The following is a 23,067-nucleotide window of genomic DNA, read 5'->3' as shown; positions in this document are numbered from 1 at the left end:
GATTAGTTGCCCACTTTTCTGTGTGAGTAGTAACTACCATAATCCCAATTGGATATCAGTAAATTTATGTTAATTGCATCTTGGTAGAGATTGGTTTTAATGAAATTCAGCCTGCAGCATTGTTTAGCGAAACTATGGCCTCAGTGGTGTACCCAAACACTTTTTTCCACACAATTTCCATGATTATTATTGGCCACTGAATATTAGACCTACATACATTTGTTACTAAAAATAACTCTAGTAATCATTTGGTTTGTAACAGATTTGTGAGCAGTTTTATATAGATTAAATTTTAACCTGGGTTTAGTTTTCAGTGTTCCTTGTCATCAGTAATGTATTTCTTCACAAACGTACTTTCATTTTATCATTTGCTAGTCTTCATCATCACATTGTCCTTTCTTACACAAAACTACATTTTCCTCAGTATGTCCATCAAAGAAGATGGGAACATCAGTTCTTGGAAATTTCTAGTGTATTTATTTATTTATTCATTTATTTCTTTATTTGTTTTATTTCTTTTTCTTTCAGAGAGGACATTTGATGAAAATGAAGTGAAGAGAGCGCTCGTCTTCCTTCAAGAGATTGTTATCATGCATGATGCTCACGAAACCACTCTTCCTGAGACTCTTGCAGATTTTCTTCGATCATCACTGAATGGCATCTGCGATGAAAGTAGAAAACGCTTGCTATGTATTTTGTTTGAAACCAAAAATAAAGACTTCCATAACCTTACAAGGGAGGCTGTTTCAAATATACATAACATGGGTGAAAAGATTCTTAAGAAAAAAGATATAAACAAGATTCCTCCAGAAATTTTGGCCAGGCTTTTTATGAAAAAGAAGAAAGCCATGTCTATTAAAGAAGAAATTTGTCTCCCCATGTATCCAAGACTCATGAAACTTCTGCAGATAGAGATTAATGGAAATTTCAATCAGTTTGGTGCAAAGAACAAGTGTTTTTTGGAACTTGAAGAGTCAAAGAATTTAGATAGCATAAATAATAGCATCAAACAGACATTTGTAAGGGTACTGTGCCATGATTTGGAGAGTCTACATGACATTACAAACCAGTTGCTACCAGCTGCCATAAAAGTCCAGGTAAGAGTGAAAAAAATGCTATGTACATGACAGATACAATATGAAAACATTGATGAAGAAAGAGGGTCAATAAAAGTGTGGCCAGGTGGTCTAAAGCACACACCTTTACTGATCACTGCCATCTCACCCCTATCTGTGTAGGTTTGAGTCTTAGGCTTGGCCAACATGGGTATGTGAGAAAGCTGCTGGTAGCTTCCCATTGGTTGGTGGTTCTTACAAGGATTTTTCCTGGCTCTTCCTCCAACAATTATACTGGCTCTTCCTCCACCAATTATACTGGCTGCCATGTGTAGCCTATCTTGCACTTACGAATAGTGTTAAACCCAAACAACAAGTACAAAATCAGCCCATCAGCAATTGAACAGAATGTTCGTCTGATTCTGCATATCCTTGAAGTGAATGGCAGTAAATACATAGGTCTGGTACTACATGTCCTCTTAGTGAATGGCAGTAAATACACTGGTCTGATACCACATGTCCTCGTGGTGAATGGCAGTAAATACACTGGTCTGATACCACATGTCCTCTTGGTGAATGGCAGTAAATACACTGGTCTGGTACTACATGTCCTTTTAGTGAATGGCAGTAAATACACAGGTCTGTTACCACATGTCCTCTTTGTGAATGGCAGTAAATACACTGGTCTGATACCACATGTCCTCATGGTGAATGGCAGTAAATACACAGGTCTGATACCACATGTCCTCTTGGTGAATGGCAGTAAATACACTGGTCTGATACCAAATGTCCTCATGGTGAATGGCAGTAAATAAACTGGTCTGATACCACATGTCCTCATGGTGAATGGCAGTAAATACACTGGTCTGATACCCCATGTCCTCATGGTGAATGGTAGTAAATACACTGGTCTGATACCACATATCCTTATGGTGAATGGCAGTAAATACACAGGTCTGATACCACATGTCCTCTTGGTGAATGGCAGTAAATATGCTGGTCTGATACCACATGTCCTCATGGTGAATGGCAGTAAATACACTGGTCTGATACCACATGTCCTCTTGGTGAATGGCAGTAAAGACATTGGTCTGATACCACATGTCTTTGTGGTGAATGGCAGTAAGTACACAAGTCTGATACCACATGTCTTCATGGTGAATGGCGGTAAATGCACAGGTCTGATACTACACATCTTTGTGGTGAATGGCAGTAAATACACAGGTCTGGTACTACATGTCTTTGTGGTGAATGGCAGTAAATACACAGGTCTGGTACTACATGTCTTTGTGGTGAATGGCAGTAAATACACTGGTCTGATACCACATGTCCTCTTGGTGAATGGCAGTAACGACACTGGTCTAATACCACATGTCCTCATGGTGAATGGCAGTAAATACACTGGTCTGATACCACATATCCTTGTAATAATAATAATAATAATATCAATAATAATATCAATAATAATGATGATGATATTAAAAATCATACATATTAACCTCCCAAACAGGAGCAGAATTTACCCATTATTATCATTAGTGTCTTCCATCCCTTCTCTTTAGGTTGGAAAATTACTATGTTAAAAAAATACATAAAAGAAATGTTATATTAAAATGTCTGGGTCTGATGGAATACACTAGTTGTTTCTCTATATTTTATTCAAATTGTTATGTTGTTGCAGATTTTAGTATAATCCTAGCAAACATACATGCTACCTATATGGCACTGGGATGAAACTAGGTCAAAGTATTAATATAAATAGGGACAATTTTATCACTAGGGTTTGGGGAGGGGGCCTTTTACATACTGAAAAATGGCTTCATGAAAAGCTGCCTGCTTTTTTAAGTTAAATGGCCTAGTCAAATTTTGTACATTTCTTGATTTTACCTTTCTGGTTTGTAGTATATATATATATAAGATAAATAATAAGAATAAGAAGAAAAAGAAGAAATGAAATAATAATAACATTTTTATCATCATCATCATCATCATCATCATCATCATTATTATTATTATTATTACAGGACTACCTGTATGGAAATAATTGACTTGAGAGACAACTGTTTTGTTATTACAGTGTGACCCTGCTATAACATGGTAGTTGGGGTCCATAGAACCCAACCGTGTTATAGACCAAACCATGTTGTAACTAACCAAGTCAGTTAGCTGAAGAAAGTGATGCATTTACTTAAAATATGGCAGGCAGGAGATGTGTGTGTGTGTAATAAAAGCAGGTGTAAAAATATGTGTGTTTGACCATCGCACATGCCCTTTTGGGTGCACACGACATAAATCCAAGTAATCAATGTGCTTTTGATTAAATGAAGACAAACAACTCTGAAAAACACTTGGATATTGACAAATTACATTTGTGTAATCCCTTAAGTACTGTACTTGTACATAATAAATCCATGAATTCGAGTATAGATCACATGTTATTAACTTCATGTATGATTCACATCCCAGTAAACAACACAAATAACATGTATTTATTTTAAAAAATGGTTGTCCTCATTTTGATCTATATCTGAACAAATTAGAAAGTTTAACAAACATCTTTGCAAGATACCCCATCTTCAATTAGCTTGACTGCCATATATCTATGGTTTCCAAAGATGGGACATTTAATTTTTATTTTATGCTGCCATTGGTAGTGACTGTAAGCATAATTGTTTTTCCTGCAAAAATTAAACTTTCATGGCACAATAAATGTGTTCCAGTCACTTTGGAAATGCAACAGTCTGTAAGATTCTATTGCTTTTATTTAAGTTTGATGCTGACTTTCCTTTGATGAAAGGTTATTTGTTGTTATTGATTTGATGAAGGGTGCATGTCTTATTGACGTTATCGCTAAAGGACAGCTTTGGAGGACCAAACAGATGTCTGTTTCTTATTGTGGTGACAACATCAAATAATTGTAAACCATTGACTGAGACTAATTTTTTCTTCTTCTTTTGCTTGGTATTTATACAGATAGATTGGTGTTTCAAAGATGATCAGTTTTTATTTTTAAATTTCAGCAAAACTATTTTTTCTTGGTATATTTTAAAAACAAAAGGAATTAGCTGCCATTTGGTCGATTGTAGCGGTTACTTTTTCTGCCTTTAAAAGTTGGTTGATTACCAGTAGCTTAGACAGACCAACAAATAGATGTTTTTTGTTTTGTTTTTTCGTGGCATTTCTGGCGGCAGAGTGCCAGAATTTTGTTTGGTTTAAAAAATACAATGAGTACACAGATCTTGTTTTGTCCTATTACTACAGAAAAAATGTGAGTGTTCTGAAGGTTTTAATTCTTTGAAAAGAAGAGGAATTTTACTTACAATCCACATACAGAGGTCAGTCAAAATAAATATGTTAATTACTAGTGTGTGTCTGGTAATCTGACATTATTTCATCCAAAAGATCCATTATCAGATGTGCCTCATCTTGTTGATCTCTGCTTCCAGAAATGTTTTTAAAAAAATTAAGAGATTTCACAGCATACAATACTCAGGCCAGATGTTAGAAGAAGCGGATTACAATATTACAATGCACTGTTAAGATGGTTTGTCAATATGAACAAAGAATTTGTTTTTCTAACAATAGATGAATTCCAGTGCATTTTAAATCCTGTTTGCAGCTTCCTTTCTTGATGCCTCTTAATATCTTCACTCTAAACCCAAGGTTGTTTATACAAATTTAAACAGGCATTAATATTGGGGGAAAAATTGTCAGATACTGTATTTTGTCACCAGTAAGGAATATAAATTGCAATTTGCAACATTATCGAAGCCAAGCGTGATCCTGGCATGAACTTTTTACACCTTATTTTTCATACTTTTAAGAAGAAAAAACTTTCTTTTTTTCAAGTACAAGAAAAATACACACGTACATATATATGAATTTGCAGGAGCCATGCCACAATTGAAAAGATATTTAATTGGTCCCATGATGTAAGATGTTGACATGGTTATATATGAGAATTTCCAATTCAAAATGACGTTAAATAAACATGTTTGTCAGTTCTAGCAATTGAATCATTTAGCTTTTATTTTGAGAATGGTACAGAATTTCCTTCATAACTAAAATTGCTAGGTATGATGACTTCGTAAACATTGTGCTTTATTGATAACATGATGCACAGTTCCAGTTGAATCAAAATCTTCATAATAGAAACAAAAATAAGTGATCTTGGTTTTTGACATCTGGTACTGAAAACTTGCATAAAACAACTCACAAAAGTAATTATATTCAAAATTCTTATAAATTCAAAATAATGTAAAATAAACATACACTTTGTTTTTTTGTTTTATTGTCGTGGGGTTTAATACCTTTTTTAAGCACATGATGGGCTAAAAATAGCTGCCAGAAGAGCTCAGGTAGATCTTAGGAAGAACCACTGACCCATGGGAAGCCACTGACTAGTTTTCTCACATACCCACATTTGTCAAGCTGAGTCTCAAACTCATGTGGTCAAAGTTGAGATTTGTAAATGACAATTGCCTTGGACCAGTCAGCCACCCAGGGTCCTCAGACATACACTTAGAGTCTCTTTTATTGCTGAGTTATTGTCAGACAAGTCAATCCTTAGGAAAAGGCTTGTACATAGGTGAGTTCAGTACAGTTGTTCACCTTTCAGAATTTAATATTTCTTGATTAAATACATCTACTGTAAATAATTTGCTTATTATTTATACATGTGATGCTGAAATCTTACAGGAAATCTACAACTGGCTATCCTTGTGGTAGGCTTGCACTTTTTTAAAGCAAGAACTGTATGGATTCTGGTTCAAAGGTCAAGGTCATTGTAGCTGACAGAATAAAAATGGTGTCTGCACAGTAACCTGAGATCATCACCATCTACAATTACCAAACATTGCAGATGACTTGCACATAGAGTAAGGATGAAGCCTAATGATCTCAGAGTCAAAGGTCAATATCACGTTAACTGAAAGAATAGGAATGATTGTGCACAATAAGTGACTTATGATCATGATAAGACAAGCAAGTATGAATTGATTTGTTTAATCATTTTATCGGTTTGTTCATATATTAGAAAAATATCTTGCCACTTAGATAACTTTGTTTTCTTCATTTTAATTATAGAGGTAATCAAACTAATATAAAATGACAGTGCATGTATATCTTTTTAACTCCTCCACATAATTGGGGCAGCCACTTAATTGGGTCAGAGTGTTTGAGTCCTGATGTGTTCCAATTAACAGGAATCCACTGTATTTTGATGCTGTCTGAGACAAGTTTGTTGGTATTTTATCCATTATATCAGGTTCAAGATCAAAGGTTCAAAGGTAATGACCAAGAATTTTGTTTTGTACTGAAATGCACCTTCTGAACATGTTAACTAATAGACATGTCAGAAAATATTTTTGCTAACAAATTTGGTATGTCAGAGTTCCACAAGAATATTAATGCTCGGCTAGTATAAATGGACTTTTACCCTGGATATCTGGAAATTCTTTTCAGCCATTAGAGCATCAGTCTCTTTAATAGAATCTTGCTTAAACAAGTGAGAGAGAGAGAGAGAGAGAGATTGATTGATTGATTCCTGAACCAGACACTCTGTAACTCAGCTTCCTTTGTAAACCAACAGCATAGATAATCAACTAATGCATAATACTGGTCACCTTTTAAAACAAATTTGGAAGAACAATTTGATATTAAGATTTTATACTCTTAACATCATATGAAAGTTGCCATAATTTATATTCTTGTATATTCATTAGGAACAAGCTGACGACAGAAGAAAAATATACTTACAGTCCCTTGCTAACATGGCTAATAATAAATGTACAGAACTGCGTAAGTAAATAATGAGTTTCATTCATTTTTTATTAACACCAGTATAATTAATATTGGTGACATGATGCAATGTAACTTAAAACAATGTAGATTGGACAAAAGATTATCAGTTCATTATGTATAATATTTTGTTAAAGTTTTACATTGGACACAGGAGCAATGAATTTTGGCAGCTGCAGTCAAAAACAAGGACATTCCACCTATATATAAAATATAGATCATAGTAACCTTGTCTCGAAATGAAAATGTACATATAGCAGTCATGTGGATGCATCTCTGCATCAGGATTCACAGGTACCATATATACAGCCTTGGTTTTGAAGTTTAACAAAAAACATAGCCAATGTCACTTTGAATGAATTATAGGTCATAATGACCTATTTCAGCTAAGCGCATATACAGTTGAGATTCATACTCTGATCAAGTTTCTTGAGTGTTGCATGAACCATTGTTGGAGACTTTAATGTAAAATGTAACCATGTAAATTCAATAAAGTATGATATTTAGGTGACCTATTTAAGGGTTATGGATTTCACTGTATCCTACACTGATATAACTATAATAATGGACAGAGATATTAATTTTATGAAAGTTTATATACAAATGGTTTGTATAAAAATGTATATGCAAAGCCAAGATAGGTCACAGGTAAAGATTGTCCATCTCGATAATAATTGAAATTGTTATTAGGGCATGGTTCAATGGATAAATAAATATAGTTGTGTGATTGCTCCATGCAGGGTTTATGTCAGTGAAATAATTCTGTTATAATGTGAGTATATGATAAATTCACGACAAAACCTATTTCTGTTGTTGACCAATCTACTCACAAATACTCCTCTAGATGGTCAAACCAACAGGTCATTCAGATTGACCTGTATGTCAATCATATTTGCTCCATTATTCCATACAAATAAGAAAGGAAATAATTTTATGTTGAATTTATGCCTCCCCCAACACTGTACAATAAAGTTGATAAGCAAACACTTGTTTGAAGAAATAATAATGAAAGAAACTAACATTGCATTGTTATTATTTATTCCTTCATTTTCTATCATGCAAAATTTATTAAAGACAAATATATCTCCACAAACTCCATATATGTAGCGGATGTCAGCTGACAAGAATATCACCTGATTGCTGGAAGGCACCTTCCATTCAAGCATGATAACTTATAAGGTGCAAAATGACCAAGATTTTGTTGTATCCAGGTTAACTATATAATGGTATCTTGCAAATAAAAATTATTATTTTAAAATACATACTCTGTGAGTGTAAATGATAATCTTTTCACTAGCATGGGTTACAAAAGTATTATTAAAGCAAGTTATTGCTGTGCATACTATTTACCCTGCAAGCATCAATTATGATTACATATGGCAAACAAACAGAAGCCTAAGTGATGAATAAACACAACTGGCAGTGAGCAGTAAACTCACTGCTTAAACTTAACGACAGGATATCAGATATAAAGGTTATTTTATTACAAAGCAAGCCAACCCCAGAAACTGGCTTTGAATTCTTTTAAGTGTGCTGATTTCTTTTTTAAATAAAAGCTGGCCATTGTAGGGAAGCCAGCATTGATTCCTTTTTACCTGTATTAATGGGAATTTTAAAAATAATTTGAAACAGTTGAACAATTTTGAAAGCGTCACAATGTAGAGTTTCGTCCACACACATCAATATAAGGTTGAACAGTAAATTTGTTTTCTATAGTTTCATCTAAATGTTCCCTATCTTTAGTTTATGTTGTTTTATTTTTCGACAACAAGAAGCATGTACATGTACTTAATCTTGTGGGGATAAATGAACATCATTTCCGGTTGGCATACTCTATAGGAGGGAAATTGTAGCTAAGGGGAAGTAACAGTGTTTTATACTTATATTTCAAGTAATTAAATTATTATTTCTTCTTTACACTTGATAATTTTTTAATCTTTTTGTGCGAGTATAACTATTTTTGAAAAATTATGGAGTATGGCCAGTGACCTTTAAATATTGGATTTTATTATTCTTACAAAAATGAATGAACCAGTGAAAAGAATAGAATCTTTTTTTGAATCATGAATTTATGTATGGATGAAAATGTAATCTTTAACAAAACCACAAAATCAACACCCGCTAACATAAATGAATTTACAGCAAATGAAATTATTATATTATTTCTTAACATGACATGAAGTGCTTACATCACATTTACATTTCAGAAGACTTTAATTTTCTTTGTAGATAAGAAGGGGATCCTTACGGATGATTTTGGCAAGAAGGTTGCAGCAAGCCAAAGAAAGTAAGATGGATGAAATAAAACATGCTGCTGTTGCTTTAAGACAATGGACTACTTTTACTGCTTTTAATTTTTCATGAAATTGCAGTAGATTTTGATGATTACATTTGTAAGTGTTTTTTTTAAAGAAATAATTGGAGTTAAATTAATATGTTTTCAAGTTTTTGTGGAAGACTAGATACATCAAAATTAGCAACTCACATAATGTATGATATCACAACATAAATTATTGTTTTTGTCTTCTATGTTAGTTGCCATGAAGGGCACAAATATTGGGCAAATAGTTCAACTCTTTAGGACGGTCATTGGTATAAATATCTTAATCCATAATGACATGCTCATTGCAAGTTTTGAAATTTTGTAAATTATAAGTAGAGTAGTTATCAGATTACACTTCTAAGACGTTTTGCCACAAATTAACCCTGCTTGTCAATATCTGAGACTTTTTGCCACAAATTAACCCTGCTTGTTGATATCTGAGACTTTTTGTCACAAATTAACCCTGCTTGTCAATATCTGAGACTTTTTGCCACAAATTAACCCTGCTTGTTGATATCTGAGACTTTCTGTCACAAATTAACCCAGCTTGTCAATATCTGAGACTTTTTGCCACAAATTAACCTTACTTGTCAATATCTCAGACTTTTTGCCACAAATTAACCCTGCTTGTCGATATCTGAGACTTTTTGTCACAAATTAACCCAGCTTGTCAATATCTGAGACTTTTGTCACAAATTAACCCTGCTTGTCAATATCTGAGACTTTCTGCCACAAATTAACCCTGCTTGTCAATATCTGAGACTTTTTGCCACAAATTAACCCTGCTTGTCGATATCTGAGACTTTTTGTCACAAATTAACCCTGCTTATCAATATCTGAGACTTTTGTCACAAATTAACCCTGCTTGTCAATATCTGAGACCTTTTGCCACAAATTAACCCTGCTTGTCAATATCTGAGACTTTTTTGCCACAAATTAACCCTGCTTGTTGATATCTGAGACTTTTTGTCACAAATTAACCCTGCTTGTCAATATCTGAGACTTTTGTCACAAATTAACCCTGCTTGTCAATATCTGAGACTTTTTGTCATAAATTAACCCTGCTTGTCAATATCTGAGACTTTTTCCACAAATTAACCCTGCTTGTCGATATCTGAGACTTTTTCCACAAATTAACCCTTCTTGTCAATATCTGAGGCATAATTGTTTCTTCAGAAAAATAAGGCATCATTAAACATGTAGTATTCTGGACACTGATTTTATTTGCATTATTTTTTTTTGTTCTTTTCCCAAGATAGTTTGGTTTGATTGGTGTTTTACGGCACAACAACACAAGTAGGTTATTTTAGTTAAGTATGGAGTAAAGTGCCTTTCCAGAAGATGCACTGAAGTATCTGATCTGGGCTCATCCAGTGGTAGGATTTGAACTAGAACCTTTTGGTTTCTAACTCAGCACAGAAATCAGTCAGAGCCCTGATTAGCAACCTTTTTACATGTTGGAGGGTGTGTCAGGACTATGGCACCCTATATATTGTATAGAATTATAGTGTGTTAAAATATGTGTGTTAGTGAATGAAAGTCAAAAGGTTGATGATGAAAAATCGATAACTCTCTTAATTACAGGACGAAAAACAAGGGCCCAGTTCTTCAGGCTGGACATTGTCTGTGCTGTCTCAAACCTTTTAAGAGTTTGAAGAAAAACTCTGATAAAGCTTGTACATATCACCCAGGATTTATCAGTGAGTTGGCTGTTTACTTTTATTTATAACTAGCCTATATGATTAGATAGATACAAAAACTAAATTGCCTTAGTTGTAGCAACCAAATATTGCTTGAACATGATATCTTGGTTAGCTATGTATGAGTCATCTTTGCTAGCCATGGCTCTGATAACCTTATCTACACCTTGGCATATCAAGCAGATATTTTTGTGCTTTGGGTCTGTGAATTTCATTGGATGTGGCAGTAAACCACTGCTTCCAATCAAAATGAAGTTGTTCAAATTTAAACACTGTTCCTACGCGACTGAGACAAAGGGAGCACACAACTTGAATGGACAGATATAAAAGCAATTTTTCAGTGCCGGTCTTTGTTTGCAAAAATACCTTTTACTCATATATACCAGTAATGGCTTCCTTCTGGTACATAGTCATACTTTTGATGTTAAACTTACAAAGTATCCTTATTAGGTCAATTGCCTCCACAGTTTTCTGCTGATGTACAATGCACCATGCTATTGGTTAGTTGGCATTACAATGTAAGGGAGGTGACACATGAAATCCAGTAGATGTCGCTAGGACAAAGCACCAATATTCGATCTGCCAAGGTGTAGATAGGGTTACCAGAATCTTGGCTAGTAAAGATGTGTATCAGTGGAATATTCTGTCTATACATTTTACAAGTTCATCAGGTTGTAAGACCATTGACTTCAAGGTATTGCCCAGCTTCCCTGATATTTTCCTGCATCCCTGATATTGCCCTACATCCATGATATTGCACTGCATCCATGATATTGACCTGCATCCAAGATATTGCCCTGCATCCATGATATTGTGCTGCATCCATGATATTGACCTGCATCCATGATATTGACCTGCATCCAAGATATTGCCCTGCATCCATGATATTGACCTGCATCCATGATATTGCCCTGCATCCATTATATTGCACCACATCCATGATATTGCCCTGCATCCATTATATTGCACCACATCCATGATATTGACCTGCATCCATGATATTGTACTGTGTCCATGATATTGACTTGCATCCATGATATTGACCTGCATCCATGATATTGTACAGTGTCCATGATATTGACCTGCATCCATGATATTGACCTGCATCCATGATATTGTACAGTGTCCATGATATTGCACTGCATCCATGATATTGACCTGCATCCATGATATTGACCTGCATCCATGATATTGTACAGTGTCCATGATATTGCACCACATCCATGATATTGTACAGTGTCCATGATATTGACCTGCATCCATGATATTGCACTGCATCCATGATATTGACCTGCATCCATGATATTGTACAGTGTCCATGATATTGCACTGCATCCATGATATTGACCTGCATCCATGATATTGTACTGTGTCCATGATATTGACCTGCATCCATGATATTTACCTGCATCCATGATATTGACATGCATCCTTGATATTGTACAGTGTCCATGATATTGCACTGCATCCATGATATTGACCTGCATCCATGATATTGACATGCATCCTTGATATTGTACAGTGTCCATGATATTGCACTGCATCCATGATATTGACCTGCATCCATGATATTGACCTGCATCCAAGATATTGACCTGCATTTATGATACTGATCTGCATCCATGATATTGACCTGCATCCATGATATTATACTATGTCCATGATATTGCACTGCATCCATGATATTGCCCTGTATCCATGATATTGAACTGCATCCATGATATTGAACTGCATCCATGACATTGCACTGCATCCATGATATTGCCCTGCATCCAAGATATTGCTTCCCATCCATGATATTGCACCCCATCCATAATATTGCCCTGCATCCATGATAATGCCCTGCATACATGATATTAACCTGTATCCATGATATTGCACTGCATCCATGATATTGTACTGTGTCCATGATATTGCCCTGCATCCATGATATTGCACTGCATCCATGATATTGACCTGCATCCATGATATTGTACTGTGTCCATGATATTGACATGCATCCATGATATTGCACTGCATCCATGATATTGACATGCATCCAAGATATTGCCCTGCATTCATGATATTGACCTGTATCCATGATATTGCACCACATCCATGATATTGCCCTGCATCCATGATATTGTCCTGCATCCATGATATTGAACTGCATCCACGATATTGCACTGCATCCATATTGCACTGCATCCATGATATTGAACTGCATCCATGATATTGCACTGCATCCATGATATTGCTTCGCATCCATGATATTGCACCCCATCCATGATATTGCACCCCATCCATGATATTAACCTGTATCCATGATATTGCACTGCATCCATGATATTGACATGCATCCATGATATTGTACTGTGTCCATGATATTGCCCTGCATCCATGATACTGACATGCATCCATGATATTGACCTGCATCGAAGATATTGTGCTGTGTCCATGATATTGACATGCATCCATGATATTGAACTGCATCCACGATATTGCACTGCATCCATATTGCACTGCATCCATGATATTGAACTGCATCCATGATATTGCACTGCATCCATGATATTGCACTGCATCCATGATATTGCTTCCCATCCATGATATTGCACCCCATCCATGATATTGCACCCCATCCATGATATTAACCTGTATCCATGATATTGCACTGCATCCATGATATTGACATGCATCCATGATATTGTACTGTGTCCATGATATTGCACTGCATCCATGATATTGACATGCATCCATGATATTGTACTGTGTCCATGATATTGCACTGCATCCATGATATTGACATGCATCCATGATATTGACCTGCATCCAAGATATTGACCTGATTCATTGTGTATCACGAGTCAAGTATCTGAAGTCTATGCATCACCCATGAACATTTGCTATTTTCATTTCTGCTTTAAACCACTGGAAGTTTCAGTTCAGCCATATTTTGCATATCTCATTTGCAAAAGCGGACCTTTCATCAACTAGAAAAAACATTAAAGTGTAATACAGTGGAACAATATATTCAAATTTTGCAGACACGAGATATCTGGCTATTTACTGAGTTAGCAACAAAGATTAAAATCTTGGACCTTACCAATTTAAGCCTACATTTTGTTGATTTACTTAGTGCACAGCCATGTTTTAATTTGGGTGGTTCAGGTAAATCAGATATGACATTAACTAGCTATCTTCAAAGTTCTCCATAAAGGCCTTAGATGATGTGCTTGATGAGTTCAATCTACCATCACCATAAAGGCCTGAGATGATTTGTTTGATGAGTTCAGTCTACCATCACCATAAAGGCCTGAGATGATGTGTTTGATGAGTTCAGTCTCCATCACCATAAAGGCCTGAAATGATGTTTGATGAGTTCAATCTACCATCAAATATGGTATATAAATGAAATATGATAGGCATGTTTTCTTTCCTTGATTAGATTACTCAGTCAAATTTCATGCTTTTTGTTTTGATTTTTGCACTTGTTGAAGTTTCTTTAAATTCACTTTGCCATTAGGCTAAATGATTTTATGGTATGTCCCTGTATCCAATGTGCATTGACATTGATTGCATCACCCATCCATTGTGTGGCTTCGATAGCAACCAAATAGAGAACCTATTTTTAACCTCTTCACTAGAATGGCTGAGCCATTTTTATCAGACCTGGTAGGAATGTTTGCTTAAATAATCTGAAGTGTCTCTCCCAGCAGAGGTGAATGAATCATTGCATCCAAATTTTAACTTCTCAAGAATGGCTCATCCAATTTCGTTCACACATGGTAGAAACATTTGTTAGGATATGCTGTGTCAAAGGTGTCTCCCTCAGCACTGGTAATTTTTCCATAGCAAATAGATGGAATAGTTTCTATACTATTGTACAGAAACTATTCCATCTATTTGCTATGGAAAAATTACCATCAGGTAGGAAAATTTATCCAATTTGGTAGGAGTGTTTCATAGGACAGGCTCTGTTAGGATTGGTTTTGGTTTGTGGGAATGACTCCTTTGGCATTGGTGTAGCTTCCAAAACAATGTTATGAAAAATCTGTGTTTAATTTCTTTCCAGGATGGCAGAGTCAATATTTTTAAATTGAACTTGGTAGGAATGTTTTATGGTTATGCTCTGTCAGTTCTGTATATAGGGTGGGTCCTCTGTGTGTTTAGGGTGGCTTCTCTGTGTATAGGGTGGCTCCTCTCACAATGGTGTAGGAATTTTTTCTTGGACTTGTACCAGAATTAAGTTTGGGATCATTCACTATGCAACAATGTGGCTTCCACAGCATCCAGGTGGTAAACCTACTTTCAACTTTTTCACTGGAATGGTTAAGTCAGTTTTGAAGAAACTTGAAAGAAGCAATTCATAAGACATGCACTGCTAGAATTGTTTGGGATGGAAATCCTAAGGATGTGTCATTTATTGAAACCAGGTAGAAATCCTGTGTTAGACTGAATGATAAAGCTTGTTGGAATGCTCCATAGGATATATCCTGTCCCAGAATTGTAGTTTGGCTTCCATACTATCCAGATGGAAAATGTGGATACTTATCTCCCCTTAATGTTATAGTTGGAGCTATTTACCAGTTTACCTTCATTTTAAAAAAAGCTTTTGACTTTGTTGATAAGTTGATTCGGCTACAAAAATACATTTATACATGTTTTTCTCTTTTGTTCTAACTTGGTTTAACTGCTGTTTAATCTGTCAACATCATTAGCTCACATAACAAACCTTTTACATGTGGTGTACCTCAAGGCTCTATATTAGGAATAATTCTATTCTTATTATTCATTAATGATCTTTAAGTTTATGTGCAAAAGTGTGATTCCAATTTCTTTGCTGATGGAACAGCAGTGTATACAGATTTTCCAGATATTTGTGTGATCAGCTTGCAGAAGGATTTAAGCTAACTGTGAAGTGGTGTGAAATGAACAAAATGGTGAAAAATAAATCTAAAACTTCATGCATGACAGTTAGTTCTAGACAAAAACTTGTGAGAAATGGAGACCTATGGTTACTGATTGATGAAGAAATTCATACAGATGTGACAAATTATAAACTCTTGGCCATTTATATACAAAACAGCTGGTAGTGGAATAATCATGTCAATTACTTCTGATTGGTATTTCTACAAAAGAAGGTTTTTTTAACCTCTGCAAGTATATTCCATGAGAATGTTAGTAGCTATATTCTTCCTCTTCTTGGTTATGGATCTGTCCATCTGTGGGAAAACTAATTATGGTTATACTGAAAGACTAAAAAAACATCTCAAAATGCAGCTTGAGTCATACTAAACATGGCAATTAAAACTCATTCTCCAATTATGTTTGAAGAATTAGTCAGACTCAGTGTCAGTCGGATAAATAATTGCACCTCTCCCATGATCACTCATGAGCAAATGGACTCCATGAATATTGACCATATCATTGATAACATTCAGTTATCTGCCTTGTTTTACATAAATGTTTGTATAATGGATTTTCATAATAATGGGTGTTAGAGCTTAAGAAGTCAAATAAAGTTAGTAAATTGAAAGCAGACTTTTTATTTCAATCCAGTTGACAGGCAGTACTTACAAATTCCTTCACAAGTTAAGGTTGAGCTGCCTGTCCTTCAGTCTTAAGCCATGTGTATCCATCATAAGCAAACATAAATGAACTTAAAATTTCAAAATCATTAGTAATTTCCCATACTTGGAGAATTAATGTATTAAGAATTCATAATTTTCTGTAATATCAAATATAGTCGCACATTAAGGCAGTGTGATATTGCTCAAAATTACATATTCTTAAGATATTTATGCCCTGAGTATGGGAAGTTTTTATTGATCATGAATTATCCAGAGGAAGGAAGCGACCTTTTCAGCTATGATTTCAAAATTGTGTATACTATCTGCCTTAACAAAACTCACAATATGCCAAGCATTCATTGACCAATTTCAGTTTTTCAATGTTGAGTAAATAATAATCTATTTTTGGCATTTTCTGTAGTTAAGAGAAATTTGGAAATGAAAAAAGGGGATCCACAATTGCTCTTGCATTACAAGTAGGCTCATGTTTTATCTAGGCATGCTACAATGACAAATAAGCATTCAATACTGGTGTGAGTACAAAATCGTGAACAGCTCAGAATCGGACTTTTTTTAAAGCCTGTTGCAGACACGCATTGTCTTAATGTACAGTGTCTCTGACAAAAAGCTATTGATACCTTAATTGCAAACTACAGCTGATTCCTTCATCTTATTATTATTAGTTTTAATTAAATTATTTTACATGACATTGAATGTAAGGGTGTGAGAGAAATGTCAGTTAATGTTGTAAGATTTTTCTGTAAGTGTATGACAATGTTTTTGATGTATGCAAGTGTGTGTGTAAATGAATATGTGTGTGTGTGTGTCATTGTATTAAGTGCAGTGTGGTTTTATTTGTTTCATTATTTACTCTTCAAATGCTTTCACTGACTTATTTACAGTCTACCTTACTCAAGCCACATCCTGTATTAACCATGCAGATGACTTTCTTCAGTTCACCTTTACTATTCAGTGGCAAGATAGAAGATGTTTAGAGGCAGGCATCTCAAGAACTGCGTTTTCATGTCTGTGCTGTCACCATCACCTTGTGAACCCTCTCTGACCCATCCTCAAAGACGTGATAAGCTGAGATTAAAAATATGGGATTGTTTACACTCCCAAAATCATCCTTGATCTAAACGCTACATACAGAGACAACATGCTAATCAATCTTGGAGAAAGTCTTATATAGGGGGTAGGAGACAAAGTTTCTCTACCCCCAAGCCTCTACCCTTGTCTCATTCACTCACTGATCTCCCCAACCACCCACAGACAATTGGTGGGTGCCATACCTTTGCACTTCAAACAGATTTGTATTGATCTTTCACAAAGCATGTGGGAGATCCAAATCATTTCAAAAAGGCTTCAGATCTCATTTTCCCCTTCCTCTCCCCTTTCATCCTTCCCATTTTTGATGAAAGTACAGTCTGACTCAGTAATGGATGCATTTTGGCAGTAAGAGATCAGGATTCTCATCAGGAAGCAGGTGATGGAAATTGTTTGGTATCCTCCAGGGTTCTAATCCAGGCTTTTTCTGGTCTGGAAAGACAATGGCAAACTGAGGCCAATCCTCAGTCTGAGTCAATTAAATCAATACATACTCCCACTGAAATTCAAAATGGAAACAAGATCTTTCTGCCTCACCATCCATCCAAATGAGTGTGGTATCAGTCTTGACCTGACATGCATATTTTCATGTTTCCATCCATCCATCCTTATGGAGATTTTCTCACTTTGCATACTGAGGAATACTTTCTCAGATGTATACTCTCCCTTTTGTCTTGAACACAAGTCCTTGGGCCTTCACTAAACTAATCAACTGATTTGTCTTCCTGTTCATTGGTGGCATACTTAGATTAGACCCTCCAGAAACATATGGTAAGTTTGAATCTAGTCAAGTGAAGGAATGATCGCCTGTCCCTTCTAAATCATCTCAGTTTATGATCAGTTGGGAAAACTTTGGTCTTTGTCCATCCCAGCGGTTTGTCCATATGGGTATGGACATTCTCATCCACTATGACCTTGTACGTCTTCTCCACCTTCAATTGGTCCAGACTGTTGAGTTCATTGAGTCCATTTCCAACAATAAATGGATCATCACCAAGGAGTTTTTGAAACCCGTCAAATTTTGCAATGCAGCAGTGGACCTTATCCTACAGGGTGACTTATACATGTGCCTTTTGCAGTTGGTCTTGCTGTCTCATTGGTATCTCTTTTCAATGTTGTTCCATTCCATGATCAGCATAATGAGTGAGATTGGATTATTTCTGGATCTGGTGCAACCAAGTCTGGCTCACAACAGGAATACCTCTAGAAGATCTCAACCTAACTATTTTATGTGTATGGATGAAAGTACACAAGGTTGGGGAACCCATATTTTGCCAGGCTTTCACAGTATCAGTAGCATATGAGATCCAAAGGACACAGATCTCCACATAAATCTCTTAGAGATGAAAGCCTTTCATTTCTGGAGAGACCAGTTTCAGGGCATGTTAGTGCTCATAATGTTTGACAACTCAGTAGTAGTGATGTACCTTCTCAAACAGGTCAGTATGAGATTACAGCACTCCTTTCTGGTCTGGGGAGTTGTGTCATTGGTGAGCAAATTGCTACATTACCATCCAAATCAGACACATTCCTGGCAGACTCATTGTCTTGAATGATCCTGTGTTGAGGAAGGACCTACAGAAAGGTCCCACCATCATTGATCTTGCATAGATTCACCTGCTGTGGGGGGTGTCCAAAGATCAACCTTTTATGACCAGGTGGAATCAAGCTACTCTGTTTCATCTCTCCAGTACCAAATCCTAAGTCTTGAGCTGTCAATGCCCTTTCTATAAGTAAAGGAGGGTTTATGTCTTGGTACCAAATGTTATACAGAAATTGAGGGGCCAGAGGTTCAAAATGATGCTGATTGCCCCTTTCTATAAGTAAGGGAGGGTTTATGTTTTGGTCCCAAATGTTATACAGAAATTGAGGGGCCAGAAATGATGCTGATTGCCCCTTTCTACTGAGAGGTGCAAAATTTCTACTGAGAGAAGTCCTGGATCAACAATCTCCTTGATCTTTTGATAGAGCTGTTCACACAGACTTGGCCCCAAGTGTTCCATCCTGATCCAGACTGACTTCTTCAACCGTGGCTCTTGTCAGGAGAGCGCTGTAGCATACACATTTTAACCCTTTGATCTTGGAAAGAATTGCACAAGCAAGAAGACCTTCCATGTTAAAGGTTTATGAAGGAAAGTTGCATGTCTTAGGAACTGGTGCAAAGTCAGTGACATCTACCCTTTGAGTGCCTCAGTCCCACAAGTAGCTGATTTTTTTCTTTGGCTGGTCAAGGAGAAACAATTGGTCCCAGTTAGAGGCCACCACTCACTTTCCATGATCATGGCAGAGAGGATCTTGGTCAGGAAGAAATTCTAAGATTTCTTAGCCAACTTTGATCTTCTGTACAGACCTAAATCACTCACAGTGTACTGAGTGGAATCTCTCTTAGGTTCAGATTTGGCTGAATTCAAACAAATTAAAGTCCTTTGCCAGGACTTTGCTGAAGTTCCTTTCATACAGAACCAGTTTCTGTTAGCTTTGGCATATAGATTCAGCTAATTACTTGCCCTCAGTGTCGATCCAGTCTCTCTTTAGTTTCAATCAGATGGTTTGGCGGTCCTTGGCCAATGAATTCTGCTAAGTTTGTTTATATGCATAAGTAGATGCCTTGATTACACTTTGATGCAATTTAAACAATTTTATTTTATTCTCTATCACCTTGTTGCAATACATGGACTTTTATTGGGTGGGTGTGTGTGAAAATCTAAGAAACTGTTTGACTATGCAAATTACATTGGGTAGACTTCTTTATATATATATTGATGATTTGATTAAATTAAATTTTTGTGCGATTTATCGAAATTTGCATTGTTCTTGGCATTTTTCTTACTGACTTTCTACTTAGTCTTTAGGGGGTGTGGGCCTGCAATGAAACACAAATCTAGAATTCATATCTTTTGCTAATGCTTTCAATTATGGAAGAAAAATGAGTACCTTGTTCTTAAAACAACTTCTCAAAAACCACTAAATAGAATATTACTGAAAGGACAAAGACTTTTTGAATGTTTGCAAATAATGTAAATCTAGTGTCAGATGTGGCAACCAGTGCTAATGAAGAGACAAACCTTTGCACAGATTATGGATAAAACATTCAGCAGAATTTTGAATAAATGTGAGAAATTATCGTTGAATCAATGGCCATCCTGCTCTATGGAAATTATGCAGATCAGCATAAGATATGGCTGCCATTACTAAAAAAGGGAGAAAAAAATGTAAGAGGCTTTGTTTTCTGAAAATTTGACAGCGTATCCTGATACCAGATATACTCACCTATGAGTCCAAGTGCAAACTACACAGACCCAGACCTGCCATTGCATATCTGGGTCTGTGCAGTTTGTTTGGAGTAATCAGTAGAACAAACAGCATAGACCCTGATCTGCAGGTGCATTATTCTATGGCAGATCAGGATCTTGGTTGTTTGCAGTTTGACTAAACTTATAGTGAGTATATGCAGTAAACAAAATGACCCTGTCTGCCATAACTGCATTGCATTAGGCTATTTTATAACGTTAGCCCTGTGACTGATTTCGAACCTTCTTGGACCCTCTTGTTCATAACACAGGTTTTACATTATTATATTCACTTATAAGTCAAGGCAAGCAGCAAACAACAAAGATCCTGCTCTGCCATAGAATAATGCACCTGCAGATCAATGTCTATATTGTTATTCTACTTATTACTACTTGCAAACTGCACAGACCCAGATCTGCCAGCACATTATGTGATGGCAGATCTGGGTCTATGCAGTTTGCAGTTGGACTCGATTTATAAGCTATTACATGCAGTCTGTAAATTCTAGTCACCATATAAATTGGAATTTAATCAGGGTAGTTATTTGTGGCTGCAATTGATCAAGCAGTGGTTAAGCACTCATTTTTCATCTCATAAGTTTTCAGTTTGATATCAGGTGTACTATATTAAGAAGTTAACACATTGCCTGAAGCTTAATTTAACTGGTCATTTACATCTTCAATAAACAGACCAGAAAAATCTTTCTTGTAAGTGAAAACATGATGTTATTCTATTTTTTATGTATACTACATCTATTAACTTTTCATTTTGTCATATCCTTTATTGCCGGTAGCTTCTCGGTGGGTCTTTGGTTCTTTCCAGGGCTTTCCCAGGTTCTTCCTCCACCATTAATACTGGCCGCCATGTATAGCCTATCGTGTGCTGAAAAATGGCATTAAACCCCACAAAAACAACAACAACAACATATCCTTTATTATTAAACATGTTTGGAGAATCCTTATCCTAATTTATTGATTATTATTCTACCTTCCATGACATCCATATTGTGTTTTGATTGGTCCATTATTAAAGTCCTTGCATGACATCCATGCTGTGTTTTGATTGGTGCATTGTTATTCTACCTTGCATGACATCCATGCTGTGTTTTGATTGGCCTATTATTAAAGTCCTTGCATGACATCAATGTTGTGTTTTGATTGGCCTATTATTAAAGTCCTGGCATGACATCAATGTTGTGTTTTGATTGGTGCATTGTTTTGTTATTCTCCCTTCCATGACATCCATGTTGTGTTTCGATAGGTGCTTTGTTGTTCTGCATGAAATCCATGTTGTGTTTTGATTGGTGCTTTGTTATTCTACTTTGCACAACATCCATGTTGTGTTTTGATTGGTCCATTGTTATTCTACATTGCATAACATCCATGTTGTGTTTCGATAGGTGCTTTGTTGTTCTGCATGAAATCCATGTTGTGTTTTGATTGGTGCTTTGCTATTCTGCCTTGCATGATATCCATGTTGTGTTTTGATTAGTGCATTGTTTTATGACTTCATCACATGCATGAGAGTATACAGTCATTATGTTTTGGTTTAGTTTCATAATAAGTTATCGATGTTTGAACCATATTTCCTAGTTTTAATGACTTGTTGTATGTAAATCAAATCGTACAAGCCCTTTCAGAAGATCCAAACATTTTCAGTGTTTACGTTGTCCATTTTGATTGACATTTTGTTTAAAACCCATGTTTTTATAACAGTGAATGTGAGAAATAATCCATCACATGTGTTAGTGTGGTATGGAAGAATCGTACACTCTGGCTCATAATTCATGAGCAACCATCCGGTAGGATTGCTTTATTACAAACCAATACATGATAGATTATATTCGTTTTTCTAAAATTCTAGGTCATGCTCGTAGATGGAGCTGCTGTGACAGAGAAGCAGAGGAAAACATTCCAACCCATAAAGAACACAAAGACAGAGGGTAAGTGTGTTGTTGAGCAAGATGCAAGGTCTTAAAAATGTTTATAATGTAAAATGATTGCTGTTGTTTTATAATGCCAGATTTTATGTTTATAAAATGTTCATATAATTTTGTTACACTTTTAAAAGGATAAAGGTATCAGAATAATTCAAATTAAATATTTTTAAATGTAATTTTCCACCTCATTTGTAGAGATGAATTTTTTTAAAGTTCTAATAAGAAAAAAGTTCTATTGAAAATTAGGGGGATGATGATATATGAAAATAGGCAGTATGGTGGTATTGTATGGTGTGTACCG

At 35.7% G+C, this 23,067-nt stretch overlaps 1 protein-coding gene across 1 annotated transcript in view; it reads left to right on the top strand.

Moving 5' to 3' along the window:
• The window catches only part of LOC149783005 (uncharacterized), a 33,190-nt gene that overhangs the window by 6,378 nt on the left and 3,745 nt on the right, over positions 1–23,067 (top strand). The window contains exons 3-7 of the mRNA XM_089934574.1: positions 529–1,097; positions 6,779–6,854; positions 9,084–9,141; positions 10,762–10,877; positions 22,691–22,769. Coding sequence (XP_089790700.1) covers positions 529–1,097; positions 6,779–6,854; positions 9,084–9,141; positions 10,762–10,877; positions 22,691–22,769 — 898 coding nt within the window. The remainder of the gene's footprint in view (positions 1–528; positions 1,098–6,778; positions 6,855–9,083; positions 9,142–10,761; positions 10,878–22,690; positions 22,770–23,067) is intronic.

Source organism: Sinohyriopsis cumingii, chromosome 15, assembly GCF_028554795.1.
Source record: "Sinohyriopsis cumingii isolate HCF-2022 chromosome 15, ASM2855479v2, whole genome shotgun sequence".
Classification (NCBI taxonomy): Eukaryota; Metazoa; Mollusca; class Bivalvia; order Unionida; family Unionidae; genus Sinohyriopsis; species Sinohyriopsis cumingii.
Note: the sequence above shows the minus strand (reverse complement) of the source record. Positions and strands in the feature narration are given on the sequence as shown.